The sequence below is a fragment of the Mastacembelus armatus genome, chromosome 21 (assembly GCF_900324485.2).
Source record: "Mastacembelus armatus chromosome 21, fMasArm1.2, whole genome shotgun sequence".
Classification (NCBI taxonomy): Eukaryota; Metazoa; Chordata; class Actinopteri; order Synbranchiformes; family Mastacembelidae; genus Mastacembelus; species Mastacembelus armatus.
In genome coordinates, this window is record NC_046653.1 from 24,201,318 (window position 1) to 24,220,381 (window position 19,064).

Below are 19,064 nucleotides of genomic sequence, written 5' to 3' on the forward strand. Positions count from 1 at the left end.
TAGCATGGTTTAGCATTTAGCAAGGTTATATCATCCTTATATTTTCTAATATTTATCCCTACCCTGAATTAGGAGACATTTTTAAATACATAAAAAGACTGACTTCATTAAAAAAGGAATATCATCATTAGGCCACTAGGAGGAGATGTAGCACAAATGATGTTTGCACAGGCTTTTTCTGTGGGTACTGATCCACTGTGTGCAGGCTATTACTGGTAGTACACAAACGTTTATTAGTCATATAGGACAATAGAGTATAAATATTAAGATTGAGCATCAGAAACTTTACAAAAGAGAAGTAATTTGACTGTTTTGTTTTTATAAAATACTCGATAACTGCACCTCAAATGCAACAGATGTCTAATAAATACATACATGTCTTATTTTAGCCCGTTATCTACAAAATAAAGGTCTGTGCTGATAACATGAATGTGTAAATGTGATCTGGGACTCGGGTGAAAGCGACAAATTGTGTTATAACGTGCAAAATGAGTTGTTTGAAATCAGAAATGTAAAAACAAAGGGTAACGTATTCAACAGGTCCCTGAACCTCCAGGCTCAGCTACACATGTACTGACTAACCAGCTCTGGTCAAAGCCTCTGAATTACCCCGTCACTTGCAGCAAACGATGCTATATACTGGACAGGCCTCCACTAAGTGCTACGAAACATTCACCGTCCTCACTCCATCTATGTAACTACCTGGTGGGACAGAATGATTAAAAAGGTTATGGTTCAAAAGCAGCTCCACCAGCTGCACGGGGGGCGTTTAGGTTGCGCATCCTTGGCTAGCACACACCAGTTAGTAACCGTAACCCTGGTGATAACCGTCCTGGTAACCGTGTTCGTATCCGTGTTGATGGTAGCCGTAGCCACCGTACTCGTCCTCGGGGCAGCGCATGCCCAGTGACTGCTGGATGGCCATCTCCTGTCTGCGGAGCTGCATGGAGTCGACCAGGTCGTAGATGGTCGCCATGGACCACATGGGTGACGGGTACCAGGATTTGACGTTGCCGTCCTTCCCGACCAGCAGCATGGAGAAGTACTCCGGGCTGATCTGGAAGTAGTTCCTCATGTCCTTCACCAGGGTGGCCGACAGCCCCTCACGCTCCACGGTAGCACTCCCTGGATGGAGCAGACGGTCAGGGGAAAGTTGAAATATTTAAGGCACAAGTTGTACTTTTACAGCCATGTTTTCCTTTGCAGACTAGTTTGGCATTTACTGCCCATCCACATGCTGAGCTCAGAAGCCAAAAGTGCAAACCTCACCCACTGGCTCCAGCTTCTACAGTCTTGCACAAGGTCTGTCTCTCATTTCTTTTTCCCCCAGACGAGCTAACGCCTTGTTTGATAAAGAGTTCTCTTGAGCAACATCTTTGCAGGTCATATGAAATTAAAGAAATGATGTTGGTCTCTAATCACAGCGGCAGCACACATGGTTATGCGGCTGTGCGCCCGAATGGAGACTGTCCCTATTAATAACAGACCTTTGAGGTTCCTCTGGGAACATGGAGGACTAGTAAATGGAGCACAGATTTTGTCTTTACCATATGGTGGTAACTGATGAGAAGAACAGGATGAGGATACAGAAACGCTGGAGGTCCAGGGGATTTCTGGAATGACTGGGATTCTGGTGTTGCATACCAGATCTGGGGTAAAGGTTTTGACTTGGTGTGTCAGTCTGTGGGCATGCTCTTAGCAGCTTGAACCACAGTCCTATTCATTATTTCATATCAGAGAGGTCTTACCATTGATTGGATAGAGATCCAAGACTCCGCCCATGTCCGACAGCTCAGCACCGACCAACTTGAGGATGGCGATGTGCCTCAGACCTGTGTTATTATGGGAACAGCAACCACATGAGACAGACACACACATGTTTGACAGATAGCAGTAAAGGTCTGTTAGTTGCTGACCAACAAGCTGGTTTCACTGTGGTTCTTTGTTACTGGAACTGTCCTGAGCACTGGTTTCTAGGTAAAAGGAGGAGACTGTGGTGGTCTGGGAAGTCCTGCCAAAAAGCTGTTTCCTCTGAAGCAAGAAAGCCCACATCAAACACAGGAGAATGCTGGCTTCACTTGGTGTGAGCCAAGAGTTGAATACTAGGATCGAACCTCTCAGGCCTTCAGCACAGTCAGCAGGACGGGCCTTTGTCTGGGCAGGCAGGGAGGGAGGGAGCAGCCCTGGCTGCCAACCCAGCCAACACCAACACATCAGGGGGAAACGTCCTCACCGACCCAGGTCTGGGTCTGCTGATAAGCAAAGCAAGCTCCCCGTCCTCTCTGCCACATGTGTGCACAGACACACTCAGATCATAGTTAGAGATCCAGCAAAGCCATTAACTTCATGGGTTGCCAGGTTGGGAATATACCTATACCTGTCTCTTTCTAGTTTAATGCACCTGAAAAAATGTGAGGCACAATCTAAAGCATAGTATATTAAAGGCAGGTGTCACAAATCTGCAGATGCATGAAGAAAGTGGTTTAGCCTCTCACCTTACCACAGTGATGCACAGGTGTACTCCCATGATTACAGGTGCAACAAAGCACAGTCATTATCTACTAATTGCTGCTATCAAATGCTGCTGTTAGCATTTAGCTCACTAACTCTTATTCAGAGGATTGAGCAGCTGAATATGGGCTGACAGGGAAAGAGCCACGGACAAATGTCAGAAATCTTCATTTCTATAAACAAGACTGGAACCTGAGGCTTAAGTGGACGAGAAACCCTTGATGACAGCATTTATTTAGTTTTACTGGGAGGTGAAGTTCAACGTGAGCCAATTAAAGTTTACACGTATCAGACGTAAACCTGTCAGACATGTCAGGCTGTTGAGATTTGCAAAGTTTAGATAAAAGTCTCTTTTCGAGATAAATAGTAGAAAATTCGAGTAACTGTGGAAAAGTTGACTAACAGGCAGCCTGAGAGGACTGTTGTTAGGGGAGGAAAAGAGCTTTTGAGGTCCAGAATGAACAGAACATACCTTTGCCAGTTCTGTCATCTGGAATCCCTCTGTGCACACACAGATGCTAATAATATCTGGAGGGTTGCAGTAAACAAAAACATTCCATGTAATCAACTTCTTCACATGGCGTACAGGTTCACAGGCCGTCTGGTTAAAGTATATTTTGGCAGGAAGTGACAGCACACTGGGTAAAGTTAGGGTCACCATAAAATATCACGCACAGAAAAGAAAAGAAAAAAAAAAAAAAATCAGATGGTGGACTGGACTCAGTCACTCAAAATATGCATCTACAGGTGAAACAGGTATACTGAAATAATAATTTAAGACATTTTCAGCAGGTTATAGATTTATATTTGCTTTTTCAGGTAGGTTATTCCCAGGAAGTAGAGTTTTTTTTGCTGCAGCTCCTCCTCAGCAGCAAACACCAGAGAGACACAGTCAGAGACCAGCTGGGCCAGAACATAGTGGAGCATTTAGCAGCTAAAGAGCCAGAGACTTCCCTCAGGAGGTGGTGGAGACCAAACCCAGAGCTCAAACACTGAGTGTACAACTGTTTAGAAACTAATTTGCCATATTAATCATTTAAATTAAAGCAATAATTTCAATTTAGAAGCCGAGTCGCCACGTCCTATTTGATCTTCACTGGATTTATCAGTCTAGTTAATGCACCTTTAAAAAAAAATACGTATTTTACGTTATTTTGGTAACTTGACCCAAAATGACGTAATTCCCCAGTCTCAGGTAAGTTGTAAAGTTTCTGCACTGCTGACTGACAGCAGGTGACTCACCCAGGTTGCAGGCCTGGCTGTTCAGGGTGTAGAGCTGCTGTTGATAGGCCCACTCCTCATCGCTGGGGGCGGAGATGATGAACAGGCGACGTCTCCAGCGGAACCTACAATCATCGTAAATTTTAGCCTGGGTTTAAGTGGCACTTTGGTGCAGCAGTGAAAGCTCTGCACTAAGACAAGGGGTTTGTACACTAACATATTCACATACTATTACTGGCAGAGGGTGACAACCCTGAATTATGGTCAAAAACCTGTCAGATCTCAGACCTGAGATGTGGAGCAGGAATTCAGGTCTCCATGGTAACAAAAGACAGCCTGTCTAGTTTGGACATCTCAGGAAAATATGTGATTCAGCCATGAGGAACGGTAGGAGTCTCTGTTCGTTTTATTATCCATGGAACACACACAAACAGGCAGCTGCAAAATGCCAAAGCTATAAATTGTTGTTCAGCTGATTATTGAGCAAAGCAACAGACGTTTGATGGAAGCAGAAACAGCCTGTTGGGAGCAAACAACAGCTCTGAACACTGGATTCAGGCAGAGTCTGCAAGTCAACGAGATACTTTTCAGTCGAACAGTTTTATTAAAGCAAATAGTGATGAAAAAAGATTTATGCACACTGTTGTTTTTGCATATTAAAAACTACAGTACTGAATGTCTTTCTAGTCCCTAGAGGGTCTAATGAGCCTCTAAACAAACTCTAACCATAGGCCCCTCCTTCCCGTTCTTTGCCCCTCCCATCCCATCCAGCTACGATGCAAACTACAGATGCCTGGTTGGGATAAACTGTACAAAAGACAGCCCCCAATGCAAAGCTAGCGTTAGCTGACTAATGAGTAAATGTGTCAGTCCAGAAGAACACTAATGTTACAGAAAGCTCCAATTCCTCCCAAATTCAAATCAAGTTTTTAAAATACAAAGGTCCAATCATGACCATGCTAGGTGGCTAATGCTACCAAAACAAACATTTAATGGTAAAATTATGTTTTAAGCAGTGGCAGAGCAACATATTCATACCCAGGGCTGTCATGTTTTAATGTGCCCACATATTTTCAACCTTACCTAGACAGGAAGTTCTCCAGTGATCTGGGCTTGTCCTCTTTCTTACAGGTGACCCCATCTCTCTTCTGCTGTTCCATCTCTTGGATGCGGGAGGAGAAGGTGTCGATGTAATCAAAAACGGCCTTCATGGCGATGGGAACCTCATAGGATTGCTGACAAAAAAAAAAAAACAAAAAAAACAAAACAAGATGCAATCATCACCTCCCAAATGCTGGTCTGAAACCAGAGAAGGAGAAAATCTCAGAGGACATGAGTTCCAGGGTTAAAACGATGATGAATGAAAGTGCTGAACGTGTTTGTAGATGTGGTCTGATCTTTATCACATCCCAAGCTTTCTTCGTCTGGGAAAGAGGACACGGCACATTGTTTAAACGTAACACAGTGTCCTATTTAATTTAGGAAAAGCGAAGGATGAATATCTAACACGCCCACATGCTCCCACAGCCTCCTCTTTCACACCTCTCGCCTCGCTGTCTCACACCCTCTCACACTTTCCCAGCCGTTCCTGCCTCTGTCAGCAGAGACGTGAACACTGGCCTCTTTGATGAATCTGCCCAAAAACAGCCTGTCGATTTACACTGGCACACACACACACTAACACACACAAGCACAGGTGCTGTGAAAATGTCATGTTATGTGAATTAAAACAGTGTTTTAGTCAAGGCAGGCTGCCCGCGGTATGAGGACAGGCCGGTCCACCTTCAAAACGGAGGAGGCGCTGAAAGTGCTGAGCAGATGGGCGGTGGGTTTGTAAACACAGGGTTAAGACCAAATGACCCACCCATGAACAGAGCAGAAAGCTGCGAATTTAGCAGGATTAGGCAGCACAACATGGAACAGAGCAAGTATTTTAACTTGGAGGGTGCGTTTGATTAAAAATAGGCCACAGCCTCTTTGGCTCAGACATGCTCATAAAGATGGGAACATACCTATTTTTGTGCTTTTTTCTACTGTGGCATAATTATTTTTAATTATGAGATTTCAAATATGAGGAGTTCAAATATGATTCATTGGGGGATTTTATTCATGTTCACTATATATGACAAGAAACATCAACACAATTTCCCAGAGCCTGTCCACTTTCACAAGCTCTGGGAAACTGTTCAGAGGATCCAGCCTGTGTCTGAGGATTTCAGGGACAGAAAGGGAGTCCCTACCTTAACTCTCATGTCGGTGTCTGTCAGGACCATGTAGAAGTCATCGTATATCATGCTGAAATCCTTCCTCAGCTCTGTGATCAGATCCTGGTTTACCAGGTCCTCCTGTCGAAGACCCTTCATAGGTTTGTCGTTCTCTGGAGAAAGGAAGATTCACGGGTCAGGTACTGCAAATAATAAAGTACTTTGTGTACTACTACTACTTATTTCTTTTTTGATCTGGTACTCTTGAGTATTCAGCTCTCAAACATGAGGAGCAAAGTGAGCTTTTCATTCCAGCCTGAAACAAGTCACGTGTTTGACAAGACAGTGAAGTAGACTCTGCACTGAGTGAAGCAGGGACAAACTCCACAAAGAAAAGCCTTTATTCACTCAGACCTGGCAGACTCAGATGCCTTAGAAATTTACTGTAGCTGCAGTTTATACAGGCCAAAGCAAAATCCTTTAATCACCACTCCCTCCATGCATATGTGCACCACACACACACACACACACACACACACACACACAGAACAGTGTTTCTGGTGGCTGTTTCACCCACTCTGTGCTGTGTAATGTGCATGGGCAATGAAATCAGGAAAACCCCAGTCCACGGTGGAGACAGGAGACACAGAGACACACAACAAACACTTAAATATGTTCCACACAGAAGAGGTGCTGTGGACCGACCAACTCAAACACCACGAAGTCACGTATAACTGAGGGAGGGGCAGCTGTGAAACCAACACTGACCCTCTGGCCGGTAAGTGGAACAAAAGTGTCACCGAGTCCTGCCATGGGTGGGGGTGGGTGATGTCACATCTGCACTTTTTCCAGCATCCCTTCTGGATAAAACCTCATTGTCACGTGACCGACTCAAAGTTTTACAAAGCGGGCCCGACGTTAACACACAGCAACCGAAGCCTCTGAAGTAGGAGGGGCTGCCAAGCACGAGTGACACGGCACATCTCATAAAAGCAGCTGGAAGCAGTTTAACAAAAGGAGGATTTTCAAAAGCTGCAATAGTTCACGGACCATATATGTGTGGGTGTGACGAATTAACTGTCTCCAGTTTACACACCCCCCTTGGCTAGGATGATGCACAAGGAAGGTATGTTTCCCCTCCTCCCCTGGTACATATGACACAGACCCTGTACTTTAACAGCTGCTGAGTTCATCTCACATCTTACAGGGAAATACCAGACACTTCAATATAAAATAATATCAAAGTGCAGCTACTGAGAGAGGAAACATCACAGGATCACATGCACAATAAAGACACACAGGGCGGGAATCAAACGCCAGCACTTTTTCTGTGTCACCTGCACAGAGAAGGACACAACACTGTGGCTTTGGCAGGGTCAGTGTATATTCTGCATGTTGGAGCAGAGATCACTACTTTGACATCACGCAAGGAGGGTAAAACCAGGACAAACAGCAGACGTGGCCTATTGTGAACTTTCATACAATGTAATTTTCCATGATATAACAATAGTGGCAGCATATAGTGAAAATGTAGAGTGCAATAACATCTAACGTATTTATGTGGTCAGTTCCAACTGCTTCTATTGATTTACTGAAGTTAAACAGGTATTTCAGATTGAAAGAAGATCAGTGTTTATTTCCATACAGGACAGCAGCACACTGGACAGGAATGTGGGGGGAAAAAAGAAAAACTAGAAGTTAAACGCAGCCAATTTCACATCTGTCAAATGTAGCAGCTCCTGACTTCTACCTGGATATTAATAAAAGTATCTGCAAATACTTCAACTTATTTGCCAAGTACGTGTAGCAATAAAAGCTCCAATAGGATCACTGGACATTAAACACAGGACAAAAATGCATTAATGTTGAGGGACATGGAGACCTGTGCAGTGTCTCTATCCTAACACTCACAGAGTGGCCATTTTATGAGTGGTCAGCTGCTGCAAGACAAGCTGATGCTTTTTCAGTCTCTAGTTTACAATATGTAGGCAGATGGAGTAGAGCAGAATAAAATTAAGTTTTCACAAAAGCCTCCTCTTCATTGCAAAATTAAAATGTGAAAACACCCCCTGAGACTTTGGACTTTCATAAACAATTATTCAAAGACGGCATCTGACTCAGCAACTGCCAGGCCCACAGACAGCCCGGCATTTGCCCAACCAGATGGAAGAGTTGGAAGGATTAACACTGAGGTCTGAGGGAAGTGGCAGTCTGTTACACACAAACGCATCTTGAGCCTTCTCTTATCACGATGACACAAGTTAAAACTGCTCTACCTCACGTCTCCCCAGCATCTAGACCGGGGCTGTCTAACTCCAGTCCTCAGGGCCACTATCCCTGCCCTACCCACTGCTGATTACATGGATCAGGTGTGGTCAGCCAATCAGAAACCGGAAGACACCAATTCATTTTGTCTTCCCCAGCTTCCACCTGCATCTGAGATGGTGACAGCGGTCTTCGAGGAACATGGGTTGGGCATGTTGCTCTGGAGGATCTGACTCCAAACAATACTCACCCAGCTGGTAGTGGTCAATTTTCATAGTGGAGTTGGTCAGGGAGCCGAAGATGGTGATAATGGAGACTTTCCTGATGGCCATTTCACACACAGACTCCAGGTACTCGTCCCTCTGCTGAACATACATACTGTTCTCCTCGCTGGGGGACGTAATGAGCTGAGGGCAGAGAGGTGAGAGTGAAAAACACACATGCACAGTGTGCTGCAGAGCTGGTGTTTGCATTAAGCTGCAGGTGGTGGAGGATGGGGCATATTTTCCCATCCTGCTCTCAGCGCTGCTGCGATAAGAATCTAAGCTGGCTGCAAAACACAGACACACGGTCTGTTAGCACACAGCTGTGCAGCCTGTCAGGGGGCCACTGGATAGCTGCTCCACATAGTGTATACCTATTCCTGCAATATGCCACTGCACTGTCACTCTAATATTATTATTATTAATATCACACTCTGATCCTAGAGGAAATAAACACGGGGAACATGTTACTCCAAACTAGAGCTGAAGACAAACTAGCTTTGTCTTAGTGTTTATGACATTTCACTGCCGTAAGTAGCTAGTTGACCTCTCAGCTTAGTGTCTCTTGCTGTGAAAACACAGTTAGGTTAATAATGTTAAACCTGACTGTACAGGTCACTTACTGCAAGTGTTGATTAATAAGCTTTACACACTGCACATTTCCCCCTGTTTACAGTTTTTATGCTAAGCCAGGCCAACTGGCTGCTGTGTATAGACCCATACTGAACTCACAGACATAAGTGTTGTGTCAAACTCCTCTTCTACTTCTGTGCAAGGAAGGATATAAGCAGTACAACCTCAAACGTCAAATGTGAGTGTTCTGCCTGTGTAGTTTAATAATGCTACTGTATATTTCGCCTGGCTGAGGACAAAGAGGAGGTTTGCCAGCGAAGAGAGTAAGCGAGCCTTTTATGAGCTGAGTGTTATGTCATGCTCTCACCAGCAGCCGCCTCCTGTTCTCAAAGTAGTCCAGGAATGAGGCCAGGGATCCTTTCGGAGGGGCTGTTGGCTTCTTAGTGGGCTTTGGGTAGTCTTCTTTCTCAGGGTACTTCGGCAGCTTCTTTCCATTTTTCTTTCCTCCGATCTTCCCCTCCTTCCCTGCTTTTCCTCCTCTCCTCCCAGCCTTGTCGTTCTTCTTCTTCTTCTTGTCATGCTTGCCCTTGACCTTCTTTGTGGGACTGGCGTTGGTGAAGGTTTCTGTCTCCTCAGGATCACTCACTGTCGGCCTGCTGAGCACATACTTGTCTTCGTACTCGTTAGTCAACACCTGCAAACAACAAACAACAGGAGTAATTGTCATTAACATTTTACAACATTTCCCTTTCTATTACAGATAAAAACAACATGACAATGCTTTATCCTTTACCCAGGTCTGCTCAGTTCTGCTACGTTTTGAGTTTCACAACCTGGAGTCTCATAAATCTTTTCTGGGAAAGATAAAAAAGTGAGGCCCCAGTAGTTATGATCAGAGTTAGTTCAATGTAAGTTACCCATGCCAAAATAGTCTCCACTCTCAACTCCACTGGAGTTTAATTCCCATGTGCAATAGATAAAAACAACAAAAAATACATTTCTTTGTATTAAAATAATAAATAATAAAAAGACGGCAATGCAACACAAGTGTTTAGAAAATCTGTCACCAAGTCACCTTCTCTCCTCCGATCTTCTTCTTGGTGGGTTTGGTCTTGGAGGGTTTGTGTGTGGCAGGCACCAGCTTGCGGCTGTGTGGGTCTCTGCTGACCTTGTCTGTGCGGTTATCTCCGGCTGGGGTGGTTTTAGCCGGGTACCGCTCCCTCTCTTTGCGGCTGCCGTAGAAAGGATCAGCGGTGGTTCTGGGGACCGGGAACCACACGGCTGTGGTCTGGGCTCTGGTTGGTCTCTGGGTGGTGGTAGTGGTGGGTCTCCTTGTGGTGGTGGTGGTGGTAGCTTTGGTTGTGGTTGTTGTTGCTCTGGTGGTAGTGGTGGTTGTAGTTGTGGTGGTGGTTGTGGTCGGTCGTGTAGTTGTGGTGGTGGTGGTGGTGGTGGGTGTAGTTGTGGTCGGACGTGTAGTTGTGGTGGTTGTAGCAGCTGTGGTTGTTGTGAGTTTTCTTGGGATCTTCTTCATTGGTTTTCTTTCTGCAGGTGTGTCGACTGGTCCACAAACAAACACAAAGTTTCCATTAAATCATATTTTGTGTAAAAAAACCAAACAAACATTTTCCTGCTGTTTGAAAAGCCTCAAAATGTGACGTTAATGTGTCAGTTCACCCAAATCACAAAAAGCACATTTTCCCACTTTGCTAGGCAACCAGACATACCAATCATTCTGGTTTCATCTGCTCATCCTTCAGGATATTTGCTTTGTAAACATGTTCACGCTGCAAACCGTCAGCTACTGCACTGAAATTAGTTTTGCATCTTTTATCCAAGAATCAGACACACAGTTAAAATGTTCCCAGTCACATATAAAATATCTGCAGTACAGGAAGTCTCAACCTGGTTAAATAAAACCCAAACTATCTGCATGTTTCGATGCTACACAAAATATATTTTTGTGTCAACTGATACTTTAAATCGAAAGCAGCGATATATAAAATCCACAGCTCACCTGTGAGCGTGCCCTGCTCCACTTGGCCCTCCACACCTGCTCCTTTACACTTCTGAACAAAGCCTTTCTGCCGAAGCTTCTCCAGCTTCCTCATGGGCGACTGGTCGATCACCTCGTACATGGCCTCCAGCCTCACAGGGTAGGGGTACCTCTCCTGAACCTGCAGGGTCTTCTTCAGCAGCACCATCCCAAACTTACCTGCAGGTCACCACATGTCATGATTTTACCCAGATGAGCCAAGTGTGAGGTGTGTGTCCAAAACATTCACACATGATGTTGTCTAACTTAGTGTAGGCTGAAATAAAACCAACTCAAACCTGCTCTAAGTGCCAGAAAGTGCCATCCCACCCTGCAGCACCAAAGCCCTGCCTTACCTTTCTCCAGTTTGAGGAAGCTCATGAGTCTGGGGATGAGCGCGGTGTCCAGCGGCTCCTCCATCACCTTCCCCTCCGTGGTGATCCTCCTCACCTTGCCCCCCATCTCTCCCTCCTGATGAAACATGACAATCTGGTGGACGTGTCGCTCGGCGAGCTCGCAGTACACATCTGGTTTCAGGAGGGACATCATCAGCCGGTAGTATCCGTCTGAATCATGAGGCGCCGAGATCACCAGGACGCGGTTCTTCCCTGCAAAGCTGCCCAACAGATTCGGCGACCCGGCACTGCTGGGCATCCGGGTGACTCTGGCTCTCGCTCCTGGAGCGCCTTCATTTTGTTGCGTGTCCGGCTGACCGGGCAAGCCGATCTGTCCGGCCACCCCTCTCCTTGATACCAGACCCTGGACTGCTCTGTTGCCCTGCACGGTCCGCGTCCTGGCGGAAACTGGAACACCCTCATCAGCCTGTACATCTTCCGCTTTCCTGAGGTAGCGCGCCCAGTTTCGTGAACTGACCCTGGGGGTCCTATGTCCGTCGACGCGCCCCTTGTCCGCCGCGCTCAGGTGGGCACTTCTCAGTTCTGCGCGTCGGCGCAGCGGTGCCCGCTTTAGATGAGTCTGTTTGTCAGCGTCGCCTGTCCAGGTCAGCAGACATATCAGACCGACACTGAGGACAAACGCCCTCATTCTGACGAGATAGTAGGTCAAATGTACTGAGCTCTCACTGAGGGTAGAATAAAGATCCAGCGGCGGACCCGTGATCCTGGCGCGTCCTTAGCGCATTTGAAGCTGTTAACCAGTTAATTCCAGACGTGTAGGGTCAGCACATAATAAACTCCCAGTCCTTCTCTTAGAACATTCCTCCTGCTGAGAAAACCCACTTTATCTCTTTATCTGACAGACACGTCGAAGAAGAGAAGAGTCTGCAGTGCGTAAACACTCACATCCACACCTTCATCTCAGCAGAGCTTCCGTAGTCAAGTATAATCCCAGATCCGGAGCATAGATCATCTCTGTTCCACAAACATCCAAAACATCCAAGTAGTTCCTGCGAGCCGGGACAGAATCCATCAAGTCATTCCGTGAAAAGTTTTGGGAAACACGCTCAAGCTGAAACGTTTTCACTCTGGTAACTTCTCATTTGTCCGATTAATCCTCGGGCGTTGTTTGTTTCCAGCGGACTGAGGAGGTTTTGTGGGCACAGGAAGGAGCTCTCTAAAAACTTGCACACAGGAAAACGCGGACGCGCTTTTTCTCAAGCTCTTCTTGGCAAAACTGGGCTTTGGAGGCTTTCACAGAAATGCCCAGACGAACCGCAGCCTCCGGACTCTTGGCGAGGTACTGTCAGGACCTACCCCGGGACGGCCGGTTGCCAGTTCAGCCTATAACCCCTCTTTTCACCAGAAATGCCTCTGGAGCACACCCTGTATCCCCGCACTGCGCTGCGTTTAGGTCGCCCTGTAGTAGAGCATGTTGAAAACCTCACTAACACGTATGAAAGCTAAAACACTTTGCCTCCCTGCTGGACAGATCACCGGGAAGAGAAATGACCATAATCAGACTCAGTGTCAAGTTCCAGCAGAGGAACGCCCCCAGACCACATCCACCCATGAGATTCTCCAAGGGGGCCAGATTTTCCTACCTCCAGAGGGCTGTGTCAGTGGTGCAGAAAGAGAAGCAGACTGTGCAGGCGAAGGATTAACTCTGAGAAACAGCAAAACTTTATATGTTTGTTGCCAAAATAACATAATTGCAACGACTGTCTTTACTTTTTTAGCTCAGATCTGACTCTTTCCATTTCCTCTAACAAAGTTCCCAGTTTGACTTGTAATGACGGCCTGAGTAAAGTAAACTACTGGGTCTGAACCACATCCACTCTCACTGCAAAGGCCAAACACTGCAGGATCTGCTGCAGCCTCAGCAAAATGTACAGCTGCTCACGACGGAATAAATTCCACTTATCCTGGCCTGGACTAAATATATTATGTGATGCAACACTACATTTGTCTTTTCCTGTTTTCTCTTGGTTTTCTCCCACAGTGCAGTTAAATTAGTGTCAGTGGTGATACACAGCCCTGGATCAGGAGCAGCTGGGAGTCATTGACATTCCTGACCTGCCTCAGGCAGAGCGATGCCAAAAAACAATGCTAAAATAATTAAGACGTCTCCACTTCAAACCAAACATATTTCACCAAAACAACTAATCACTTGACCCAAACAAAGTCAGCTGGATATTTATGACTCTCCGGCGAAAAGGAAATGTTTGTGGATGATGACGGCATCGCCTGCTCCTCCTGATGCCACATGGACCCAGTCTCTCGCTGGAACCTTGTGGTGCTGTCAGCATTACCGCCTGCCGCACGCATCCTGTTCTGAATGTACAAACTCCAAAGAAATCTCGACCATTTACTCTGTAATTACACTTAGTTTGCAAAATCACTGCAGTCCTCTGTCTATGACACGGGCCGTTGACTCGGGCCGAGCCGCAGTGCAAATCATTCCCAGGGCTGCCAGCTGAAACGTGTATTTTACTTCCACCCGGATGGTTCTTTATTAGAGGCCTGTCTGACATTCACACAAACCAGTAAACACACAGGGTGCAGGAGGACAGCACATTCACAGGCCAGAGGCTTAAGATGCAGTGAAACACACACGGTTCACGTGACGTGCAACAGCCACTGAGCCACTGAGCCACTGACCTCGACGTCCATCAACCAGCTGATCTGACAAATGGTAAGAGCTGAATCTTCTGAAGTTGACAACATGACTTCTTCGACTCGACGGGTCCCACAGTTTGGTAGCTGTGGTGCTGGTCAAACTGGGCAGAGTGGAAAACAGAACGTTTGGTGGATGCTGGAGCCACAACACAGAGGAGACGGTGGAAACAGCTGGTAAAAATTCAAAGCAACTGAGAATAGAAAAAAAAACAAAACAAAAAACAGCTTCATAAAGATCTTGGAAAAGAAACAAAGTGCAAAAACGATTTAATGTCTCTTAGTTAAGTTTACAGTTCCTGACATTCATCAGCACATATGTTGTGTTATTTCCTTGTTAAATTACCGTTTATTTATTTAACTCCAGGCCTCTTTCAGCTGTGTGCTGCTGGTACAGAGCGCTGAACAATAGTCACAGCCCAGGGCTGAGTCTTCAGGAAAACGTGAGGAAACTAAGTTTTAGTTTACAGTTTTCCTGCACCATCCTTGTCCTGTTAAAATCCCACTCTTCACAGATCCTGACACCCCACACAAAGTTGGTAGCATCTGTGTCTCACATGTTTCGTTCAAAGCTTTCTGGGTGAGTGTAAAATGTCTCAAAGTTCACTGACATCTTGAGTTCTTCCTGAGATTTAAAGCTCAAAAAGGTCCAGAAAATCCTCATATGACCCATAAAACAGTAGCAGCCTGTTAGATCCTTCATTTTAAGAAAGCCAGGGTACAGTGGAAGTGGCTAAATCTTTCATCCCAGAATATCTACTTGTCATCAACCTGACATACTGATAGAACGATTGGTTTCCGCCTGTTTGAGGTCTCAGCCCAGAAAAACCTGCACATCAGCTGATCCTCAACCGGAGCCCGGCCTGGTGGAAATGTGAGACGCGTCCCGCCGCGCACCGACATCCTGACTCTAGTGAAGTTTTGCTGACACAGCATGAGCATTGGATGGCTGCGTTCATAAACACAATGACCTCTGACCTTGCACCTTGACCTGTGAACTCTCATTGTTTTACAGCCCCTGGCAGGTCATTGAGAGGGAAACACGTGTACGTGACCCATATTGTAGGTGCACACAGACGAACCCATGTGCATCCTCTTCCTCATAATCCACCCAGGTGAGGTTCCACTCTTCATTTACAGGTGAGACCTGGCAGATGAGACAGCAGCATCAACAACACAGTCACAAATACTTGGTGTTACAGAGTAACAGATATTCAGACACAGATGAGATTCTCCTGTCAGGTGTGTAGAAAGAACACGTGGCAGATCAAAAATACTCTACATGAGAAAATCATCAAATGCTAATTGCAGAGCAAAAGAAACAGCCTTTAATTGCTGTCTTCCCCAGGTCTCCCAGCATGCCTCAGCAGCAGCCTCCCTAACCACATCCACCCACAAAGTTTTCAGCCTGGAAGCACTTGAAAGTGACGACCTGTACATATAAGGGCAGCGCTTAGAGACGACTGAAATAACCTAATGATTCTCGTATGTCATAATTCACTGCAGCTCAGCAGAGCAGAGCAGGTTTTTCATTCTAACTCATATTCCTGATCTGTTGTCGCTTCGTAACACCCCCTTTATTTTCCACGTTCTCTGCATCGGTCTCTCCAGGGCTGTGTCGCCTGTTTTACTGTGTGCTGCTGTTTTTCTTTTTACTTCACATGTGAAAGCACAGAGCAGCTGTGGAGGCGTGAGTGCGTACATGCACGTGGACCTATGTGTGTGTGTGTGCTGTTGGCTGCTGGGTGTGGGACCTTAAGTCCAACCACCAGTGTTTTTGCTGAGACCAGAGACTCCATCCACTCCTGCAGTGCACACCTTGAACAAACAGTGAAAAATGAAAACCCAGCAGAGGGTAAAGGACCACTTCATTATATTCCCCTTTATAAAAGCATGATGTACTGTAGATGAAGCCAGGAGAAATATCTCGAAGGTCAAAATGTAACAGCACAGCTCAGGGCTGATTTATTACTGATATTTTGCAATTATTCTAAAAAAAGAAATGAGCTGAAGCAGCACCACCAGTTTGCATATATGATTTTAGCTTGTTAAATAATCATCATTTTCTGGGAACGAACAGCAAACACACAAACCTTCACATGCCCGACTTTGCCTCTGATGCCATTTTTAAAAAGGATAAAGTCATTATTTGGTTTTAAAAAACCAATGTTGTCCAACGTGCAAAAGAAATTCCTGAAATTCCCTCAGGGGATGAGTAAAGTTGATCTTATCTTAAAATGACTTTAGGAAGAAGTGATAGAGAATCTGAGCGTTTTATTGATGGGCCACTGTTCTCCCAGAGAATGATTCAGAGAACAATGAATCAGACTCATTCTCATGGACACGATCTTCAACACTAAAGCCTTTAGTTCAGTCAGCCACCATGGCAGACAGCCTGCTCATTGACACATGTGAATAGATTGTTCAGTACAGTTTGCTCTAAGTGTGTTAACGCACTGACGGGCCTTTATTTGGAGGACTGTGTAAACCAGGCTTGGACCGATAACCTCCTGGCTGTGACTGGATTTCCCCTGGCTGCAGCACCGTGAGGCAGAGGCCATTCATCATGTCAATATGAGCCTTTCACAGCATGACACATCACAGAGGACAGACTGTGAGTCAGTCCCCACATGGTGCTGCACAGACCATGCCTTCCCTGATAATGACCCTAACACATGGGCCTTAAGAGTCCTACTTTTTCCATTTCTGTTCATCTAATTTCCGCTTACAACATAGGTTAACAATTTAAGAAGAGGTTTTAACACTTGACTCCAGACATGAAAAGGAGATGTATATGTAGTGTGTACATATATAATATAACTGCTGCAGGGAAGGCAGTGGCTTGGTGAAGATGTAAATCAATGACAGCACAGAGGCAACAGGTGATTAAAGATCCCCCAGTTAAAGGAATAGTTCACGGCTCCACAGATGGCAATTTAACGCAACTCAGTCCTTTATGTGGTCAAAATGAAAATAAGTGAGTAATACCATATGACTGGTTCCTTAAAGGATGCATTGTGCCTGGTGCATCCCAATGTCGTGAAATATCCAAGTAAAACCCAACTACCTAAAAGTGGTCATTAAGTCCAGTACAGCAGAACATATCCTCTGAAAAACTCTGAGAAAGCAGAGAGAAAGACAAACTCACAGCAGATGGAGATCTACTGTAATTTAGTTAAGCAGTGTGTGATGTGGGTGGAGCTGTGGTCACTTCAGCAGAACCAATTGCAATAATCCACATCCCAAAATTCAACAGGACAAAGCACATTCCTGCAGTTAGTTTTGAAAGAAGATGGGAAACTAAATGCTGCTGGTTTTCCTTGGGTGTAGGTGCAATGCACTGAAGGCACAAACCACTTCCATGGGAACTGTTGTTGCTAAAAGTGCAGAGACCCTGGGAGTGCACAAAGAAAACTGTGTCCACTAACTGTAGAAAGAGTCCTGATGGTTCCAGACTTCTTGTATTCTTCACTGACCGAGGCCACCGCACTCATGGGAACACTTTAGAAATGGTTTTATCCCCTGGTTGTGAGAAGAAATGATATACACAGGTGTGTGTCATTGTAAACTGCGCCCAGTCAGGTCAGGCTGTCAAACGTATTTCCACCTCATCTTTATAGCTTACTGGGTTTCGATTCAAGGTTTTAATTTTTTCAATTTGAAAATTAAATCTGCAACACAAGTAAAGAGTGAAGGGCTCTGGAGACTTTCTGGACTCACTTGGTTTTAGCTACACTGCAGCACAGATTGGATAATGACTTGCAGACGTCCATGTTGGGAGAGCGCAGGGACTATTAACCTTGAATACAAGCCACACATACATGCATACACACATTCACTCGCAATCCAAACGCACATCAAAATAGAAATCCCATGCCTTGAGGAAGGAAACAGATATATAATGGAGCACAGATGAGGGTGATAATGAAATCTAGCTGCACTGCAGGGTAGAGAGAGCCAGAGACGACAATCACATCCAGGCTGGACAGCGGATGCTTTTCTTGGATTTTAAGCTTGATCATGCTTGATAAGTATCTTTAATAAGCCTGTAAATGTGTTAGGCCTCAAAGCTTGTAGGGGTCTTTGCATTGTTTAGACGGAAATGTCCCTCTCCTTAAACCTGATTTAATATTTCCTCATTGTTTAGATAAATTACCATGCTGTCTAATCTTGTTTGTCTCTGTTAGATTTCCAAAGTTTTCAGGCCTCACAGAACGCTGTCACTTACGACCCTAAAATACCTGATTCACATTAGTGCATGGCTGCACAGCTCATCATATAAACAGGTTTGAATCACTTATTTTATTCAAATATTATTAATAATACTATATCTGCAATATATCTTATATATGGAGTATTCATGACAACATAAGAAGACATCCCTTCTCTGCATCTGCATCTGTTTCCTTAAAAACCAGTGAGAGTAGCACAGACATGAAATCTCTCACCTGCAATAAACTGTTCCAGCTCTGGCAGAAAATTGTGACCGTATGTTCTCAATAACTTACATTTTCCCTGGATCCATAAACAAAGAGTAACTTACTGTCATGTTTTCTAAGGAGCTACAAGCTCATTGTATGTTTTTAAGTTTAAATCTGTGCAATGCAGGGCAGCATATGCAGGACAATGATCTGTCTTGTCCAGGTAGACGTACACAGCACTTCCCCCTGAATTGTAATGAGGTAGAAACAGAAATACAGAAAGCATACAACGGAAATACTCTGACATCTGCATTGATAAGCTGAATGGCAGGTCTAAGTTAAAGCAGGAAGCTCTGTAATTTTCCAAAATGTCTCCATGAGAGTGTAAATGTTCGATCAAAATAAACTAAAATTCAAAAGTCCTGAGTGCTGCTAAGACGGCTGCTGTGACGCCACAAGCCTCCGTCATGTGGAGACTTTCAGGGATTGGAGGGTGCAGCAGA

General features: G+C 45.2%; 1 protein-coding gene across 1 annotated transcript; it reads right to left on the bottom strand.

Moving 5' to 3' along the window:
- Positions 1-209: 209 nt before the first annotated feature.
- Positions 210-12,113, bottom strand: ccdc80 (coiled-coil domain containing 80). Its single transcript, XM_026295583.1, has 10 exons — positions 11,426-12,113; positions 11,052-11,249; positions 10,113-10,594; positions 9,405-9,731; positions 8,452-8,608; positions 5,973-6,109; positions 4,816-4,967; positions 3,754-3,857; positions 1,749-1,832; positions 210-1,125 (listed from the first exon to the last, which is right to left on the bottom strand). Exons 1-10 carry the CDS (start codon positions 12,111-12,113, stop codon positions 803-805), a joined length of 2,652 nt encoding a protein of 883 aa, XP_026151368.1. The 3' UTR covers positions 210-802.
- Positions 12,114-19,064: the final 6,951 nt, after the last annotated feature.